The sequence below is a fragment of the Cucurbita pepo genome, chromosome LG14, assembly GCF_002806865.2.
Source record: "Cucurbita pepo subsp. pepo cultivar mu-cu-16 chromosome LG14, ASM280686v2, whole genome shotgun sequence".
Taxonomy (NCBI): domain Eukaryota; kingdom Viridiplantae; phylum Streptophyta; class Magnoliopsida; order Cucurbitales; family Cucurbitaceae; genus Cucurbita; species Cucurbita pepo.
This window is the reverse complement of record NC_036651.1, coordinates 1,043,192-1,063,038: the sequence shown is the minus strand read 5'-3', so window position 1 is coordinate 1,063,038 and position 19,847 is coordinate 1,043,192. Positions and strand designations below refer to the sequence as shown.

The 19,847-nt window shown below is 34.0% G+C and overlaps 3 protein-coding genes across 17 annotated transcripts in view; 1 reads left to right on the top strand and 2 right to left on the bottom strand.

Moving 5' to 3' along the window:
* Positions 1-316: 316 nt before the first annotated feature.
* LOC111810844 (NADPH-dependent diflavin oxidoreductase 1) lies at positions 317-7,648 on the bottom strand. Of its 3 annotated transcripts, XM_023697642.1 has the most exons (13): positions 7,390-7,648; positions 6,997-7,143; positions 6,368-6,445; positions 6,180-6,284; positions 5,899-5,990; positions 5,457-5,635; positions 4,252-4,349; positions 2,903-2,977; positions 2,704-2,814; positions 1,730-1,861; positions 1,483-1,602; positions 1,130-1,346; positions 317-1,044 (listed from the first exon to the last, which is right to left on the bottom strand). In XM_023697642.1, exons 2-13 carry the CDS (start codon positions 7,132-7,134, stop codon positions 515-517), a joined length of 1,875 nt encoding a protein of 624 aa, XP_023553410.1. In that variant the 5' UTR covers positions 7,135-7,143; positions 7,390-7,648; the 3' UTR covers positions 317-514. The 3 variants fall into 3 exon arrangements, with proteins under 3 accessions (XP_023553410.1, XP_023553411.1, XP_023553412.1); XM_023697643.1 differs by lacking the exons at positions 6,997-7,143; positions 7,390-7,648 and adding an exon at positions 6,731-6,749; XM_023697644.1 differs by lacking the exons at positions 6,368-6,445; positions 6,997-7,143; positions 7,390-7,648 and having other exon boundaries at positions 5,899-6,013; positions 6,180-6,276.
* A 336-nt stretch (positions 7,649-7,984) lies between these two features.
* On the bottom strand, positions 7,985-10,761 carry LOC111810724 (probable transcription factor At5g61620). Its single transcript, XM_023697482.1, has 5 exons — positions 10,312-10,761; positions 9,517-9,728; positions 9,342-9,419; positions 9,035-9,163; positions 7,985-8,641 (listed from the first exon to the last, which is right to left on the bottom strand). The coding sequence occupies exons 1-5, from the start codon at positions 10,658-10,660 to the stop codon at positions 8,330-8,332; spliced, it is 1,080 nt and encodes a 359-aa protein (XP_023553250.1). The 5' UTR covers positions 10,661-10,761; the 3' UTR covers positions 7,985-8,329.
* A 3,698-nt stretch (positions 10,762-14,459) lies between these two features.
* The window catches only part of LOC111810282 (polycomb group protein EMBRYONIC FLOWER 2-like), a 12,697-nt gene continuing 7,309 nt past the window's right edge, over positions 14,460-19,847 (top strand). For 2 of the 13 annotated variants that reach the window (XM_023696968.1, XM_023696955.1), the window contains exons 1-11: positions 14,460-14,643; positions 15,034-15,171; positions 16,000-16,159; positions 16,398-16,453; positions 17,640-17,754; positions 17,913-18,072; positions 18,158-18,226; positions 18,781-18,858; positions 19,008-19,066; positions 19,227-19,289; positions 19,422-19,543. In XM_023696968.1, the coding sequence (XP_023552736.1) occupies positions 15,137-15,171; positions 16,000-16,159; positions 16,398-16,453; positions 17,640-17,754; positions 17,913-18,072; positions 18,158-18,226; positions 18,781-18,858; positions 19,008-19,066; positions 19,227-19,289; positions 19,422-19,543 (917 nt within the window). In that variant the 5' untranslated portion in view covers positions 14,460-14,643; positions 15,034-15,136. Of the gene's footprint in view, positions 14,644-15,033; positions 15,172-15,999; positions 16,160-16,397; positions 16,454-17,639; positions 17,755-17,912; positions 18,073-18,157; positions 18,227-18,780; positions 18,918-19,007; positions 19,067-19,226; positions 19,290-19,421; positions 19,544-19,847 lie in introns of all 13 variants that reach the window. The other 11 variants (XM_023696962.1, XM_023696957.1, XM_023696961.1 and 8 more) reach the window with 11 other exon arrangements.

The following is a 19,847-nucleotide window of genomic DNA, read 5'->3' as shown; positions in this document are numbered from 1 at the left end:
TTAGTTACTTTATTTTATAAATTTTAAATTAATCTCGCTCACTTAATCCTAATATTAATGGTTTTAGTTACTTTATTTTATAAATTTTAAATTAATCTCGCTCACTTAATCCTAATATTAATTGTGGCTGTAGTTTAATGGTGAGAATTCCACGTTGTGGTTGTGGAGACCTGGGCTCAAATCCCAGTTGCCACAACAATAGTAGTAACATGGAGACCCCGGCAGGGCACACCCACAATGATTTCTAATGCACCATTATTCTACGCATTAAAATTTCACTACACTATACTCTTCTAACTCGATGGTAATTAGCATATTCACAAGAATAAAGATTTATATTTTCTTTATGGTATACGGATTCAATTCACAATGGTCCGTTTGATTATAGCATTCAAAAGCAACAAATTCTCATGATATCATGTTATGTCTATGTATTCTTTATCTTTTCTTAAAGAAAGTTCGATTTTCATAAAATATGATCTTCCATGTCAAACTTTTAGCCTTCTCTTCTCGGTCAAGACCAAGCTTCAACATGGTATTTACCAGCCTTCTCCAACGCCCTTAGCCACCTTACAGCAGATTCCCGTGGAACCCGAGTTTCTTTCGATATAATTTCCTCGAAAGTTGACCATACATCTGCAGGCATTTTTGTGGAAGAGCCTGCAACATATACAGCAGCACCATCCTTGAGCATGTTCCAAATCCTTTGACTCTGTTCAAGCATCTTATGTTGCACGTAAACCTTCCGCGGTTGATCTCTGGAAAACGCGACATAAAAGCCTCCACCTTTCTCCTCTGATAGTACTCCGTGATGTTTCAAATGCGATAACCAGAAATCTCGATATAGGAAGTCGTTGTCCTCATTTCGACAACCGAAGAAAAACAAAACTGGAGCAGTTGACATGGAGGGATTCTCCATGGACCTTTCCTCTACAAATCCTCTGAAGGGTGCACAACCTGTTCCGGGTCCAACGAGAATCAAAGGAAGAGATGGGGATGGAGCGGGAAGCGAACCCTTATGGAACCACACCGGAATACGAACGCCTGTATCAAACATATCCATATATACATCAAGTAAATCAAATTCAGTGCTATGTAAATAACGAATGCCGAATTCTATTCTACGTACATTGTTCGGCATCAAGTCCAGCAAGCCAACTCGAGCAAAGACCCACCCGATTCCTTTTATATGGTGTCGTCCAAGATACTACGTTTACGGTTAAGTGCACCTGATTCGGGTGAGCTAAAGGGGAAGAAGATATGGAGAATGATCTTGTTTTCAATGGAGGAACCAACTGAACCAACCAATCAAATGGCATTTTCACAGAAGGGAAATCTTCTAATACCTGTAGTATTACCAAGACAAGTAAATGGGATAATTTCATCTTCTAGCTCTCTATTGGGTATTATATCTTAAGCTAAAAGAAAAATGTAGCACAAATATTTGGGGCAGCATGCATTTACTTAAATGTTTGGAATCACCTCAAGAACACTTCTTCGTTCCTTTTGATTGTACTGATATAAATCATCTCTTCCTTCAGGTGACGCAAAATATTGAAGTCTTTCCTTTTCATGTGGAGCTGTTGCATAGTAACTCATAACCTGCGAGAAAAATTATGTTTGGGAATATAAATGAATAAATAAAACAGAAGCAAGGTTGTAATTTCATCTGAACACCCTGAAAATAAAATGAGAGTAATGAAAAAATGAAGAGGTTCGAAGGACTTGCCTCGAAAAAATAGCGTCGAGGAGAAGCTGATGCAATATCCATTGTCAGTTCAATAAAAGTTTTCAATTTGATAGGAACCATTTGGGTAGCAGTTGGGATGGGATCCTGTTTGCGCCTATTTCTAGGAGAAATCTGAAATTAGAAGTGCTATTTGGTAAGTAGAAGATTTAATACAGCAACCTTCATATAATGATAAAGATTAATGTCGACAGAGTAGGCCTCATAGAAACGTAAACTTTCTTTGTTTATTGCACACATCGGTTGGGGAGGAGAGCGAAACATTCTTTATAAGGGTGTAAAAACCTCTCCCTTGCAAACGCGTTTTAAAAACCTTGAGGGAAAGCCCAAAGAGGACAATATCTGCTAGCGGTGGGCTTGGGCTGTTACAAATGGTATCAGAACCAGATACCGTGCGATGTGCCAGCGAGGAGGCTGAGCCCTGAAGGGGGGTGGACACGAGACAGTGTGCCATCAAGGATGCTGGGCCTTGAAGGTGGTAGATTGGGGGGTCCCACATCGATTGGAGAAGGGAACGAGTGCCAGCGAAGACGCTGGGCACCGAAGGGAGGTGGATTGTAAGATCCCACATCGGTTGGGGAGGATAACGAAACATTCTTTATAAGGGTGTGGAAACCTCTATCTAGCAGACGCGTTTTAAAAACCTCGAGGGGAAGCCCAAAAGGGAAAGCCCAAAGAAGACAATATCTACTAGCGGTGGGCTTGGGTTTGAAAAAGATAACAGCTACAGATAAAACCGCAGTACAATGTGCTAACATCAAACACAATGAAAATATGAAACACTTGGCCCCTTAGCATTGTGTGATGTACTTGTGATAAAAAAACAACCAACCACTACCTATTTTCTAGCACAAGTACATCACAAACAATGAAAATAGAATCTTTGAGTATTTCCCAAAAAAAAAAAATTGAAATAAGATGATTCAAGAATTTACAAACTGATAAATCAAACTTACCGTAATAAATGATTCAGGGTCCAAATTGCAACGTTGTATGAAATCATTTACAGCAGCAGGGTTCTGACTGGGAAGAACCTCGAGGACATCACCAACTTCATATTCTATTACCTAAAATTAGTTCAAAATGCAATCACTGAGTTACATAGAAAAAAACAATGAAAAATAAGTAATGAAAATTTGGAAATTACCAACTTACAGAAGAAACAAATTCAAATTCAAAGTGGCGCACGTCCTTTCCAGAGCCTACTTTACTCAAACGCTCATTTTTTATCTACATGAAAAAAGAAAAATGAGAATTTAGAATATGAAAAGGAAATATTGCGAACAGCTCTCAAGATAAAAATGAAATTTCTATTCCAAAGAACTGAGACAAAGAAAGTACGAGATGTAACATTCTTTGGTTGGAGAGGCGAACGAAACATTTCTTATAAGGGTATGGAAACCTCTCCCTAGGAGAGGCATTTTAAAATCCTTGAGAGGAAGCCTGAAAGGGAAAGCCCAAAAAGGACAGTATCTGCTAGCGGTGAGCTTGGGCTGTTACAAATGGTATCAGAGTTAGACACCAGGCGATATGCCAGCGCCCCAAGGGTGTGGATTGTGAAATTCCACATCGGTTGGAGAGGCGAACGAAACATTTCTTATAAGGATGTGGAAACGTCTCCCTAGGAGACGCAGTTTAAGAACTTTGAGGGGAAGCTCAAAAGGAAAAATCCAAAGAGGAGAATATCTACTAGCAATGGGCTTGGACTTGCTGTTACATGTCTTCCCTAGCCTTCCAAGGAAGATGACCCGTATACCACTTTGTAAGGTTTCTCCTGCTGATTGTTCCAAAAGCACAATACACATAACCACCAATTTAAGAAGGGGTCTAATCCTCCTTACAACCATAGCTCCTAAGCTAATGACACAAAACATAACGTAACACAACATCAGACATCATATAACTAAATCCTAAACTCTAAAATCAAACATCACAAAATATATTTATACTTCCATACAACATTTAGAGACTAATGGCATAGCGAATTCCTTCTCTGCCCTTCATAACATAATATAAGTATTTACTATTGGGGTCTCACATTATGTACTTTACATTTTTTGTTTTCTTTGTCTAAGTGGTTGCCTTGTGAGAACCATTGAGGAGTACGCAAACTGAGCCAAATACTCCTAAATATAAAAGTTATGTTCAGTAAGATACTCACATGCATGATACTACAAAGCTAGCAAACTATATCTCAAATTCCCAATTCTGTTCAATTAATCAATCACACCACAAGACATGCCAAGTTTTTCCTCATCAAGAATTTTGTGGGTTTTGCAAAGAAGTTCAGACAATGCGAATTATGTTATCAGGAAGCTATCGACAATCACCTCGATAGGGGAAATGAAAAACTGGTTCACAAGGGTTCAAACCTGAATTCAGCTTCCATCCCATGATACCCATTGCTCTTGTATCACAACCATATACAAGAAAATCTATATATATATTGACTGATGTCAGAATTTGAGGTGAAATAATATGATCGATTAGCGAAGGTTTAATACCATATTAAGAAGGCAATCAGGTTTTTTCTTTCCATGAGAAAATTTTCCTGGAGACATCAAGCGAGCCCTCTCAATTTGCATCTCCATGTTCTTCAAATCTAAGAGACACAAGGAATATCAAGTGGTCAATAAATTGTATGAAGGCTACTAAAAGATAAATTAGTATCACATTAATTGTATAAACAATTAGAAGAATATCATTTACAGAATAAAAAGAAAAAATACACTTCTGTTCCCCAAGGTTTGATTTATATTGCATTTGGGTTTAAAGGCTTCAAATACCATTTTTGCTCCTCGTCGTCAACTTGACGTTAATTGATTGAAAGTTGACAACAAAAACCAAGAATGCTAACAACAAAACCCCAAAAAGAGATTATTCCAAATTTAAAAGGTTGAAATGTCGAGTTTGAAACCTATGAGATCCCATATTGGTTAGAGAGAGGAACGAAGCATTCCTTATAAGGATGTGGAAGCCTCTCCCTAGCAGACACATTTTAGAACTTTGAGGGGAAGCTCAGAAAGGAAAGCCCAAAGAGGACAATATTGACTAGCAGTGGGCTTGGGCTGTACAAATGGTATCAGAGCCAAGTTCCAGGCGGTGTGCTAACGAGGAGCTGGGACCTTAAGGGGGTGGATTGTGAGATCCCACATTGGTTAGAGAGGGGAACGAAACATTCTTTATGAGGGTGTGGAAACCCCTCCCTAGCAGACGCGTTTTAAAACCTAGAGGGGAAGCCCGGAAGGGAAAACCCAAAGAGAACAATATCTGCTAGCGGTGGGCTTGAGTTATTACAAAACCTCACGAACCCAAATATAATCTAAATCAAGTCTTAGGGACCAAAAGTGTATTTTATCTCAAAATAAACTAGAAACACAAGTAGATGCTGAACTGATCAAATATCAGTAGATTTTTGTTAGTGTAAACAAAGTCCAGAACCTATAGCCATCTTTTTACCCACTATTTGTTCGCTTAGTGAAATCTAAATCTGCCATTAAAGCCAACATCTGAATTCTCCATTTTTTACATGGTATGTTAACTGAACCAGGACAGAGGACCAGAAGTAGAAAATTCATCTTCATCAATTGTTATTCCATTGCATTACGCGTTTTGGATAAAAAAATCAAACTTTCATTAACAAAAATGAAAGGATACAATTGTCGTTTTATTGCACTCTTCATTATGAATATTCAAGAAACTAGCGTACCTGAGGTTAATTGTGAATTCAACTTCCCCACATTGTGATATGCAACTTGAATGCTTGATTGATCAATTAATGTGTCGCTCGAAAACATAAAATCAATGCCTTTCGGGAAAAACATTGGATTAGTATCACTCAACGAGCTCCACAATGATAACATCCAAGGATCTAGAGCAGCTTCATACCTGGCATAGAGCATTGATCTTTCAGATCAATTAACTTTCTATCGTTGAAAAATGCTAGCACAGAAAGACATAGAAAACATTCAAGTAACTACAGTTGTAAATGTATTCACTAACAAAATAAAACCAATCCCTAATGAAACTTCCTATCGGTTTGAAGATCATGGCTGGATTTACTTGAGGGGAAGGTAGATCAGACGGAAAGACACGGAAATAGCTTTTTCTAAGAATCATTCAACTAAATTAGTAGATTAAAGGAAGCCTACCCCGAATGGTGTTGATCATCACCTAAGCCTCTTTCCAGAATGGCCCTTGCTCCCAAATCAGAAAGTCTTTTGTCAAGCTTTTTTGCAACAAACTGTAGCGTACATTAGCAGGTACCTTAACATATCATACCTCAAAATTACAAGCCAATCAATTTCTAATCATAAAATTCTGGACTAGCACGTCTGAGATGCGTGAATGAAATAAACTTCGTAGTGTAGAAAAAAAAATGGGGAATGCATGAATTAATTTTACTTCCAAAGAAAAGGAGAAGAGATATTACATTATATTTTTGATAACTAGAATCACCTAATCCAAATACAGCATAAGGTACTCCTTTGAGCCAAGAATGATTTAAACTTCTTTGCAGAAGGAACCTCCAAAATCCCTGATACAAAGAAAATGATGAAAGTGTACCACAAAATAATAGAAAGAATATTTTTGGGACCCAAAAAATAAAAACTCACTTACCCTCATGGAATCTGGTGTTTCACCCTGGCCTGTGGTAGAGACGACAAAAATTACAGCATCCTCACGAGGTAAAGAACTCTGAAACGTTAAATACAAATAAATAACTGCAGATTACTTTACACGCCATGATGGTAACAAGAAAGTTACTAGAGCAGGCGAAGTATTGCTTTGAACAAAGATATAAAAAAGATCTGATAGATAAGCTAAATCAAATACAATACAACTCCTAATATAGTGTTAGAAATTCAAACAATGAATTTTCTAGAAATCTGATTACCGATTAATTCAAACAATTTAACCATTATATCTCAACTGCTAAATTTCGAACACTTCCTTCATAGTTCAGTTCAATCAATTTAATACCTATCAAAGCATTTAGAGTGTACTTGCCCCTTGCATTCCTTCTTGCATCCATAAAGTTGCTTGGGGCCTTACAAACTCTATCATTACTCATCAGGGTTGAGACAATGGTTAAAGTTCTTGTGAATAAAAAAAAGATTTGAGGAGATTATGTTTTCCTTACCACAACTGAACAAAAAGTACACACATAATTGGTTATGATTTCGAGATTCTAATATCTCAATTGTTAGAGACAAAACAAAGGGGATAATGAAAAGATGAAAGCTTACAGCATCATATTCATCCATGGAAAGAAGCCTCACAACACAACCTCTAAGCTCAGCTTCGCGGCCTAGCCTCTCTGCAGCATCTTGTGCATTGCCAGTTTGAGTTGCATACAGTATCAGTAACTCAGGTTGGTCTTTCATGTCTTTCACCTGAAAACAAAGTCAAACAATTTCAAAAAAAAAAAAAAAAAAAAAAAAAAAAANGATGTAACGATTAAGATTTTATTTTTCTTTTCAAAAATGATATAATCCTGTATTAAATGCAGCATTCGTTCTCGCCGGAAGTAATTTCCAGCGAGACAATTATTGCCTTAATGGGAAACGTCTCTTGACCGTTTTATATCTCTAAGCACAACTTTTCAGCATCGCTGGAAACAATTTTCTCTCCGAACTTACCTTTTTGCGTCCGAGTGCGTGTGAGAGATCGGAAAACCGAGAGCGTTCGAAAGGAAATCGTGTGGGTTGGTTCACTGGGTAGTTTGGGGGTTTCTCGGAACGTTAGAGTGCTATTTCGGAGGAAGAATCGAGTGGAAGTAAGGCATCAACGTCGGGATCGCTGCGTCGAAGAAGGTTGACCGTCGGAATCGAAGAAGGTTGCGCTGCGTGACCGTCGTCGGAATCGGGGAGACGGAAATTAGGGTTTCGCTGTCTTGCGGGTAAGGTAGGCACGGGTTGGAATCGGGTCGGGTTCCCTCACATTCGGCCTCTGACCCAGCCCACAAACGAACACGCGGCGCGTTCGTGGTCGGCCCAACCGGATCTCAAGACGCGCGCGCCTGTAGCTCCGTTCCCGGCTTCACACGCGTACACAGTCTCGGCTCGGCTCGCACGTGCACGCCTCTTGAGGGACCAAAATATGATTTAAATTACAAAACACATATATATATATATATATATATATATATATATTTTTTTNTTTTTGGCAATAATTACTCTAATACGGCACACCAATAGATAAATACATAGATATATTTAGAAGTTTAAATCATCCTCGAAAAAAATATACATTACCCATTTGAATAATAAAATGATTTCTAATTACAAAATCATAATAAATTGTAAGAATCAACTATATTGGAGGGTTATAACTTACCAACAAGATTCATGTTCGCAAACATGGCACATGACCAAATTGTACAACGGAGATGGTCACACGAAGCAACTATTACCTATTATGTAGAGTAGAAGAGGAGGGCAAAAGAGTAAACTTCCTGTTTTTTTTTTCTAAAAAACAGCTTTTTCTTAATCTAATCAACCTTCTTTTGGAAGAGAAATTTGAAAACACAACATTTAAAAAAAAAAAAAATCCTTATATGTATTGTTATTATTACTCTTCTCATATAACTCTAATTGCTCCAGAAGTTTGAGATGACAAGTTTTGTGTCTGTGGAGACTGAGGCAGCCCAATCTTGAGCTCCAGGGCATCTGCCTCGAAATTAGAGGCTGCCACTGCTATGGCAGACGGCTGCAACTGCTGCAATATGGGCCTGCTTGGGGAGGTTCTTGGCGAAGGAGGAATGCCTGATGGATGGCCAGCCATCGGTGCGTTGGGACTCCTTGGGCTCTTTGGCATTGCCATAACTCCTCCTCCTCCTCTTCTTCCAATATTCACCAATGGCAGTATTGGAACATTTGGGGATACTCCCACCTGCCCAAAACCAAATATTTCCATAAATTAGATGTATTGTTCTAGATTCAACGTCGGTAGATATTGTCTTATTTGGGCTTTTTCTTTCCGATTTTCACACGAAAGTTTCCACACCTTGATAAAGAGTGATTTTTTCTCCTCCCCAACCTGGGACATCACATCAAATCCGGTTGTTCAAGTACGGTTTACTAAATAAATGAGGTCGACTCGATCCGAACCATTAGAAGTGTCTCTTCTAATTGAATAATATGTGTAGGTGAAGATTTGAACCATATGATTTGACATATTTGCGGATAATACACGTCTTAATTAGCTAGAATTACTTGGCGTAAAAAAAAAAAAGCGAATATTTAAAAAAAAAATAAATAAATAAGCTTTTGAAAGTGTTCTTACCACATAAGGAATCCCATGCAAATTTGCAGCAGCCGAGGCTGCCGATCCAGTTGCTGGAGGAACAAAATGAGGAGCATCCAAACAAAGATGAGGGAATCGATTGATAAGTTGTGCTGGTAAATTATTGACCTGCAACAAAATTTATTTTCAGTAAATAATAAAAAAGTAAAAAAAAAAAAAACAGTTAAAAAAAACCATTTTATTTTTTCAGAACTAGAATTACTGAAAATAGATTAAAAACAAAGAATGGTTGTAAATTTAATTTATTTTTAAAGAAAATTATCCAAGAATGTTTAATCTATTTCACCTGTTGTTGATTCTCAGAACTGTTGTTCTTTGGCAGTGACGTTTCTCCAGAAGCTTGGCAATCTTGGGGAACATTATTCTGTATTTTTTAAAAATAACATTAATAATCACAAAAAAATTCGACAAAACTCGAGGTCCGGTTAAGAAATAAGCGCACGAAAAAAACCAAATATTACTTTGATTTCAGGCATGTCAAAAAGACTGGCTCTACGTTTCTTCTTTTCGTTTGCATGCATCTTCCTCAAAAAGTACTTTTGTGCATGACTAGCTACTTGGGTCGGTGTTCTTGTGGTTACAAAGTTCTTCGAAATCCCTCTCCAATCCCCTTTCCCGAGCTTCTTCAAACCAGCCAAAAACGTTCTATGTTCCTCTTCGGTCCATGGCTTTCCTGCATAATACATGTCACATCAATCTAAAATTCTTATACAAATTTTCGAACAATCTAATTTTTAGGATCCAAAAATATAAATTTTCTCGGTTTTCTAACAGGATGAACATAATTTTTTTCTGAAATAAGGTTACCCGAGCTTTAACACAATTGAGTTATGTTCTTCGGACAATTTTTTTATTTATTATTGAAGTGTATATATGCCTACCAATTTGAGAGCGAGGCACCAATTACCATCTCGATGGTTTGATCCCCACCCGCAACCTCGTAATTATCGAACTCGAAAAAAAAAACTACTAATGGTAAGAACAAATATAGTAAACTCGAGCATAGATAATCAATAATTAAGGATCCTTACCATTAAAAAAAAAAAAAAAAAAAGAGACAAGAGACAAAAAAAGGGAAGCAAAAAGCTTACCCCATCCGCTGAAGGTTACCATTTTTGTCAGCCAACTTAAGTTTCTCATAACTGTCATAATTTCGTATTTTCTAAGGGTTCTNAAAAAAAAAAAAAAAAAAGTATGGGAGAAACTAAACCAAAAATTAAAATTAATAAAAGAAAATAAAATTTTAGCTTACGAACCTTTCTTCCTCTCGTGAGCGGCTTTGCGTCTCTTGTTATGAATAAACCCATCGGAAAGATACCCAGCGTTGTCGGCGGAGGCGGAATTATCATCGGCGACGTTGTACACGGCGGCGGCGGTATTAAGATCAAGAACATTATTGCATGAGTGAAGATTCAAATTCCCCATGCTGAGACTCTTCCTCATAGATTCGTCTCTGTTTTCCATTAAATTAACTCCAAATAACTTCACGCAATAATAACTACTATTACTATAATTATTATTCCCCTTCAAAAAATTACTACACGTTCGGGAATTATGTCCGTTTAATCCGCAATGCGAACATTTTCTCGGCGATTCCCTCACCATTTTCCCGAGAAACAAACAGACAAAAAGAAAATTTAGCCCTAAACTGGTTTTTTTTTTTTTTTTTCTCTTCCTCTGCTTTCTCAATCAAAATCTGCAGCGAGAAAGAGAAAGAAAATTTGAACCGGCAGGAATTTTGCTGATCGATCGATCAACGAACCGCAATTCTCTCCCTTTCTCTATCTATTCTTGAACCCATAAATTATATCTTTGGTTCTTCCTCAATTTTTTTTTTTTTTTTTTTTTTTTTTTTTTTTTTTTTTTTTTTTTTTTTTTTTTTTTNTTTTTTTTTTTTTTTTTTTTTTTCAGTTTGTGATTTGAATTTTGCTCCTCCATGTATAAATAGCCCTTCGATTTCCATTACTGCAATAGCACGATGTCATATTACCATTTCCCCCCTTTTTCTTNTTTAATTTTAGCACATTTTATCTATCTTAATTTTTTTTATCATAAAAAATTCATTCCAAAATTTTTTATTTTTAAAAATAAATTAATATATTAATATTAAATTACATAGTTTAACGAATAATAGTCAAAGCATTCAAGTTTGGTAGCTCTATCTCACTCCCACGAAATTACCAAGTTGAACTATAATTTTTTTATATTTATATGATTAATCTTTTTTTAAAAATAAAATATTCTTGGTTTAAATTAATTTAATTCAATCCCTCGTTTCAAAGTCAAATATTTAAATAAGTAGAATCCAACTACCAATTTTAAAATAGTAATTAATATTTTATCTACTTAATTAAATTTTAATTGATATATTATTATATTTTATTCACTTATGTGACATGTTACTTTATTTGGTAAAAAACAAACTATTCCATTTAATAATCGAGGGTGTAATTAAGCATTTCACAATTAATTATAAGAAAAATAAATTAAAATTTCTTAATTAACCTATTTTTCCAATTTGTAAACAAAAAGACTAAATTTAATCATACTGTCGAAATATTTAATAATTAAAAACAATAACGGATGTTTTCTATTATATATTTTAGAAAAAAAAGAGATTTTTTTGTTTTATTCAGAATATCATTGGAATAAGATATTATTCGATTATATATTTATAAGTTTTCTTTTATCTAAAAAGATTTTTCTGATACTCTCAATATTGATATTAAATTTATATTAAATCAAATAAGATCAAGCCTAAGTTATATATTTGTCACATATTCATTAGACTGTATAAATCATCAATATTAAATTAAATAAATTAATTTTATTAATTAAAATTAATGGTCATCAAAGTATCCTCTCCCATACATCTTGGAATATGTTTATTATATGTGTAGTGAATTTTATATTTAAAAAAAATAAAAAGTTTCAATTTTAGTCCAGAAATATTATACTAGATTATTTATGTATTATGTAGACATTATTATTTTTAATTAAAAATTAAATATGTCACTTGGTGTATATATGATGGGTATATATATATTCAATATAAGACGTATGAAGAACAATCTAGTGTACATGCAAAAATATGGTTATAAAATGAATGCTCGTAAACGCATATTTGGTAGTTATCGAATTATCGAAATGTTTTTACAACCATTATTACCAAAATTACACTTTTAAAATCTCATTTCGATGCTGACAATTATGAATATGGCTAAACTTTTACTTTTATGATTCAATAAAATTGAATTTTAGGAAATAAATTAATTATGCTGCCATACAAAGANGATGTCATATTACCATTTCCCCCCTTTTTCTTCCCCTGAAATTACGTTTTCCTCCTACCTAAAAGACGGTGATCCTTTCAACCAATCATATTTCTACACGTGTCACGCCCTTATTTTGAACTTTCCTGTGCATTTCTTTAATTGTCATTTTATATTATTATTTAAATTTTGAGTTTTTTTCCCTTTAATTTCTCGGAAAGTGAGTTTTTTTTTTTTTTTTTTTTTTTTTTTTTTTTTTTTTTTTTTTTTTTTTTTTTTTTTTTTTTTTNATCTTCACATTTTAATTTTAGCACATTTTATCTATCTTAATTTTTTTTATCATAAAAAATTCATTCCAAAATTTTTTATTTTTAAAAATAAATTAATATATTAATATTAAATTACATAGTTTAACGAATAATAGTCAAAGCATTCAAGTTTGGTAGCTCTATCTCACTCCCACGAAATTACCAAGTTGAACTATAATTTTTTTATATTTATATGATTAATCTTTTTTTAAAAATAAAATATTCTTGGTTTAAATTAATTTAATTCAATCCCTCGTTTCAAAGTCAAATATTTAAATAAGTAGAATCCAACTACCAATTTTAAAATAGTAATTAATATTTTATCTACTTAATTAAATTTTAATTGATATATTATTATATTTTATTCACTTATGTGACATGTTACTTTATTTGGTAAAAAACAAACTATTCCATTTAATAATCGAGGGTGTAATTAAGCATTTCACAATTAATTATAAGAAAAATAAATTAAAATTTCTTAATTAACCTATTTTTCCAATTTGTAAACAAAAAGACTAAATTTAATCATACTGTCGAAATATTTAATAATTAAAAACAATAACGGATGTTTTCTATTATATATTTTAGAAAAAAAAGAGATTTTTTTGTTTTATTCAGAATATCATTGGAATAAGATATTATTCGATTATATATTTATAAGTTTTCTTTTATCTAAAAAGATTTTTCTGATACTCTCAATATTGATATTAAATTTATATTAAATCAAATAAGATCAAGCCTAAGTTATATATTTGTCACATATTCATTAGACTGTATAAATCATCAATATTAAATTAAATAAATTAATTTTATTAATTAAAATTAATGGTCATCAAAGTATCCTCTCCCATACATCTTGGAATATGTTTATTATATGTGTAGTGAATTTTATATTTAAAAAAAATAAAAAGTTTCAATTTTAGTCCAGAAATATTATACTAGATTATTTATGTATTATGTAGACATTATTATTTTTAATTAAAAATTAAATATGTCACTTGGTGTATATATGATGGGTATATATATATTCAATATAAGACGTATGAAGAACAATCTAGTGTACATGCAAAAATATGGTTATAAAATGAATGCTCGTAAACGCATATTTGGTAGTTATCGAATTATCGAAATGTTTTTACAACCATTATTACCAAAATTACACTTTTAAAATCTCATTTCGATGCTGACAATTATGAATATGGCTAAACTTTTACTTTTATGATTCAATAAAATTGAATTTTAGGAAATAAATTAATTATGCTGCCATACAAAGAAACATAGTTACGAATGAAATGATACATGGTTTTTTCGACAACTGAGTTCATTTTTTGCTATTGACACATATTTTACGAAACTTATAATTGTGTTCGGACCTACTCTATTAATTAAATAACCACAATAGCTCATATAAATTAGAATAAAATAGAGGTCACAAATGTAAGGTTTAATTATAAATTTAAAATTGCAAAAAAGATTAAAGAGTATGATTTTAATTTTTGTTTAAAATATATTTTGAAACATTAAAAAATAGATAATATGTTTTAAAATTTTTAATTTTGGGTTGAACAATCTCTTAATTTTTAAATTTAGGATTTTAATTTTTGTTTAAAATATATTTTTAAACATTAAAAAATAAATAATATGTTTTTAAAATTTTAATTTTGGGTTGAATCTCTTAATTTTTAAATTTGTATTTAATTAATTTTTATATAATAAATATACATAATTTATTTTATAAAAATTCAAATTTGAAAAATTAGATATAAATTTTTTAATATGAAATTAGAACGGGGGTTATTTGATAGAAAATGAAAAATACGAGGGTATTTTTGCAAGTAAAATGTGAGAACTCGCGGGCTCCGGTGGCAGGTTTGCTTTGCCCGCGCGACGGTGAGTGTCTAATTTAATATTACTTTGATTGCAGTAGCCGATTTCTATCTTCTCTGTCGCTCTTTCTTTTTGCTCGAACAGACACAGGAACAATAGTGACAACTCTGAGCTACTGCAGGTAGGCTTTTACTATCAATGAAACCACTTCGATGTTAAACTTTGAAAAATTCCACTTGTTCTACCCATTTATGCACCTCCATTTATACCTTCAGCTTAATTTTCTGTCTGTAAGTTTGATTTTGCTGTTGAAGCGCTTTCTGCCGCGGATTCTGAGCTTGTGGAATTGTTTGAGAACTGGGTTTTTCCCCGTATTGTAAAATTGAAGTTCCTACGCCCAAAATGTGCTTTAGATTCTCCTGTTTTAGTTCTGCACATCTTTGTCATCTGAGCTCAAATTTGTGGACAATATTGGCAAAACAACTATCGGGTTTCGCTTGTTGTTATTGCGCAGTGATACTTTGAATTGGTATTGAGGCTCTGTCTTTTTTTTCTTTTGTTCGTTTAAAAGGTTGCGGTGTTCTGTTGCTGATGCGTAAAGGGCATGTGTTGGGGCGTCAAGCCTTGTAAGTCCATAGTTGCCATGAGATTGTAATTAGAATTGCTGGAGAAGAATGCCTGGCATACCTCTTGTGGCTCGTGAAACTTCGTATGTGCTATTTAGTTCCGCCAGTCTTTTCAACTTGAGCACCCTAACCAAACGAAAATGAAGAAAGATTTGTTTGTAGCTTTGATTTTTTTTTTTTTTAAGGATATTATGTTGAGGGATTGTTGGGAGGGAGTCCCACATTGGCTAATTAGGGGGATGATCATGGGTTTATAGGTAAGAAATATATCTCCATTGGTATGAGGTCTTTAGGGAAACCAAAAGTAAAGCCATGAGAGCTTATGCTTAAAGTGGACAATATTATACCATTGTGGAGATCTGTGGTTTTTAATATGAGGCCTATGGAGTACTTTGTTTGAGGGGAGGATTGTTGAGGATTGTTGGGAGGGGGTCCCACATTGACTAATTAAGGGGATGATCATGAGTTTATAAGTAAGGAATACATCTCCATTGGTATGAAGCCTTTTGGGGAAACCAAAAACAAATCCATGAGAGCTTATGCTCAAAGTGGATAATATCATACCATTGTGGAGGTCCGTGGTTTCTAACATAATACTATCGTAGAAATATTTTGACTTCTTTGAACTAGATGAGCTGTAAAAGTTAGGAACTTCTTATGGCTGGATGTAACCACGTAGCTTCATAGTTCCTTGCTGGTAGAAACACTAACACATATGGGAGAGCTATTGTAAGAAGTTATTATGTCGTGATTTTGGGAAAAGAACTTCAGTTTCTAAGCTTATATGCCTTAGAGAAAATTCCGTTTTGCATTCCTTCATGATTTCTGATTCTCTACTTTTTATGTGGCTGCTCTTGTTCTTCTTTCTTCTTGTACCAACTTTTTCACTGATAGCCTATTGGTAATTTTAGTTTCTCTCCCAGCTGTTCCAGAAACGCAGATCAAATGTGTCGTGTAGACTCTCGTGTTCATCTATCTGAAGAAGAGGAAATTGCTGCAGAAGAGAGCCTCTCACTTTACTGCAAGCCAGTTGAACTCTATAACATTCTTCAGCGCCGTGCTATTAGAAATGTAATGCAATGTCTTAGCTATTTTTCCCCTCTCCAAATGGAGTTAATACATGGTGAATAGAATGAGGCTATACTCATAAGAAGAACTTGTGATCAATATGGATAGTTTGGATAGTTGGTTCCATCTGTCTCATGTTCATTTATCCAGACTAAACTTTTGACTGAAAATAATTTTCAATTTTCATACTTGTTTTGTTTGGCATATATGCTACTAATCTTTATTTTTTGGTCATATGTAGCCTTTATTTCTTCAAAGATGTTTAAGGTACAAAATAGAGACGAAACACAAGAGAAGGTAATTGGTTTTAATTTTGCTTCTATTTGTCTACAACAACCATCGAAAGAATTAGCACTCATATCAGAAATGGTTAGACTAATATCATTTAGTTCTTTTAGATATCATTTTCACTATTTTCATGTTCACTGATATTTTTTTGGTTAAGAAAAGAGACCTTTCATTAATATGCAAAGATTATAATATGGAGAGTGAAAAAAAGGAGTTGGACCTTATATCAATGCTTTTTTAAGTGCATAGTGTAGCAGCCCAAGTCCACCACTAGTAGATATTGTCCGTTTTAGCTCATTATGTATTGTCGTCAGTCTCACAGTTTTAAATGCGTCTACCATGGAGAGGTTTTCACACCCTTATAAGGAATGTTTCGTTCCCCTCTCCAACCAATGTGGGATCTCTCAATCCACCCCTCTTGAAGGCCCAGTATCTTTGCTGGTCACCGCCCAATGTCTAGCTCTGATACCATTTGTAGCAGTCCAAGCCCACCACTAGTAGATATTTTCTGTTTTAGTCCTTTACGTATCGCTGTCAGCCTCACGGTTTTAAAATGCATCTACCATGGAGGGGTTTCTACAATTTTATAAGGAATGCTCCATTCCCCTCTCCAACCGATGTGGGATATCACACATAGGCACGTTGAGGCACCATTGTCTTTTGAAGTGCAGGCATGTGATGCACCAACAAAAAAGAAAAAAAAGACACATGCCGTAGTTTGCTGAGGTGCACAACATGTCAAAGAATTTGTGTACTAAAGACTTAATATTATGAAGCACAAGATTAAGATAAATTAAAGGAACCAGGAATTTTTTAAGGACTTGTTTAAGTTTTGGCCTTGGTGAGGGGAGGCAATCGTCTGAGTGAGGGTCACAGAAAACGTCACAAAAAAAAAAGTCCAAGTATTTTGGACTTTTTTGTATGACTAGTTAAAATTTATGTAGCTAATGACATTTCTTTATTTTTTAGAAGAAAATTTCATCGAAGAACCTTGTTGAAATTTCATTTTAGTATGAAGTCTTTCTTGCTACCCTCATTAAATGGTTGTGCTGGTTTTCCATTTGAAGTTCTATGCCTACATTCTTGGTAGTTCTTTCTTGTCAATTACATTCTTTCTCTTTCTTTAATGGTGATCATTTCTATAATTGGATTCTGGAATTTATTATGTACTGAATCTTAAATCTGTTATCTGTAGGATCCAGATGGCAATTTCAATCTCTAGGACATCGAGTGCGGGTGGCCAGACACAGAATTTGTTTCCTATTTATGTCATCTTGGGAAGATTAGTCTCTGACATTTCAGTTGCCGAGGTAAGAATGATTTTGGCTGGTTTCAGCTCTGGTTGATCTTGAATGCAAATTGACTATTAGGGGGTATTCTTCATTTTAAACAAGGGCTTATTGTGCATCCTAATGTTTGTTTTGATATCTAATTATAAGTTTTCTTCATGCCTTTTTTAAACCAATAGTTCTCTGGTGTATATCGCTTCAGTCGCGCTTGCCTCTTAAATGGCATCAACAGAGTGGAATGCAATTCTCAAGTTATAGCTAATTTCATCCTCCCTGAAATTAACAAGCTAGCTGTAGAGGCAAAATCTGGATCACTTGCTATATTATTTGTTAGCTGTGGTAGGCCTTCACACTTAACTTTTACTGGTGGCCGAATTTATACAACGAAATATGTTATATTTGGTCTATATGCTGCTTCTTGCAGTTGGATTTGCAAATACTTCTTCGGGAGTAGATTCAATTGATGGGCGTTCATACATGGCATCTGTTCCAGGTACCTTATCCTCCATCGAGTTGCTTCTATTACGGATTTTTTTGTCTAATATGATTCCACGTCTTTATTTTGATTTCGCACGTCAAAATATAATCCATTGTTTGTTGGTAGAGATAAAATTTGGCTTCTTATTGGGCTCAAAGTTAAAGTACTTTGGTAATGAGTTATACCAAAAAGAGTATCGTTGTGTGGACTTGTATATTTGACGAGTTTGGTTTTGTTCTAGCTAGATAATGTGACAACAGATAGATGATCGAGGAGTTCTTTCTTCGTCCTTCTTTTAGCGAGAAAGGAAAGTTAAATAAAAAGTCTTAAAATTCATTAATGACATACCATAATTCTAAATTATTATCCACCCAAAATTTGTATCCATCTAAGAATAAATGAAGCTTGATTCTTCTTTGATGACATGAATTGCAACATCTTGTGATAATTTGAACAACATTTTCTTCACATGTTCATTAAAATTTATATTGCATGATTGATGCCTTGGTGCATATCATATGTTCCGTATAAGGGTTAGCAATTGTTACAATTGCTTATCTTGGAGGTAGCGATTGCAGGTTACTGCTTATGGGGCAAGATACCTCTGGAATCACTTTACATTTCGTGGCAGAATTCTTCAAATTTTGGTCTTGGACAGAGGGCTGAGATAATGTCAACTGTTGATATGCGCTCCTGTGTTGTGAAGGTTTTGGTCAAATGCTTCTTTTTTTTTTTTTTTTTTTTTTTTTTTTTTTTTTTTTTTTTTTTTTTTTTTTTTTTTTNTCTTCAAATTTTGGTCTTGGACAGAGGGCTGAGATAATGTCAACTGTTGATATGCGCTCCTGTGTTGTGAAGGTTTTGGTCAAATGCTTTTTTTTTTTTTTTTTTTTTTTTTTTTCACTAAAAACTATTCTGATGTCATTTCATTACTTTCTTCTTATTTATGTTTAGCTGGTGATGACAGTCAAATTTCTTATTTACGATCTCGCCGTGATATTAGTTTTTATTTTTGCAGACAAGTTGCTTGGATGGAGAGAAGCGTGTAGGATTTCAAATTCCATATAATTCTGATTCTATGGTCCGTTTTGATGATCTATTTTATTTTGTTCTACTTGTGGTATCAAATATCATTTTTTTCCATCCCCCAGAGTTTCACTTACCTTTGCCTTTCTTGTTCTTTATTTTTTTTTTAATTTTTGGGTCTCAAAAGCATACAGCCCAGGAAGTACAGGTCACAATTTCTGCAGAAGAGTTCGGTGCTAGGGGCAAATCTCCATATGATTCATACACGTTCAGTGAAATACCTTCCTCATCACTATCTCATATGATTCGGTCATTCTCTCTCTCTCTCTCTGTTTTATTTATTTATTTATTATTATTATTATTATTATTTTTATTTTTTTTTGATATAAACATGATTGTAGTTTAAGGCGGTTCGAAAACAATTTTGTTTTTAGTTTTCTGTTTTGAAAATTAGGTTGTTTCTGTAACGGTCTAGGCCCCACCGCTAGCAGATATTGTCCTCTTTGAACTTTCCCTTTTGGACTTTCCCTCAAGGTTTTTGAAACGCGTTTGTTAGGGAGAGATTTCCATACCCTTATAAAGGGTGTTTCGTTCTCCTCCCCAATCGATGTGG

Bases quoted from the DNA above. Each gene is read 5' to 3' on its own strand.
- LOC111810844 (XM_023697642.1), bottom strand. From the start codon at position 7,134: ATGAAAGACCAACCTGAGTTACTGATACTGTATGCAACTCAAACTGGC. The intron at 5,636-5,898 runs GTAGGCTTCCTT...GCTCTATGCCAG, and splicing joins GATGATCAACACCATTCGGG to GTATGAAGCTGCTCTAGATC. The intron at 2,978-4,251 runs GTATTAAACCTT...TTTTTCATGTAG, and splicing joins CTGATTGCCTTCTTAATATG to ATAAAAAATGAGCGTTTGAG.
- LOC111810724 (XM_023697482.1), bottom strand. From the start codon at position 10,660: ATGGTGAGGGAATCGCCGAGAAAATGTTCGCATTGCGGATTAAACGGA. The intron at 9,729-10,311 runs GTTCGTAAGCTA...TGTATTATGCAG, and splicing joins CGCTCACGAGAGGAAGAAAG to GAAAGCCATGGACCGAAGAG. The intron at 8,642-9,034 runs GTAAGAACACTT...GGTTTTGGGCAG, and splicing joins TGCATGGGATTCCTTATGTG to GTGGGAGTATCCCCAAATGT.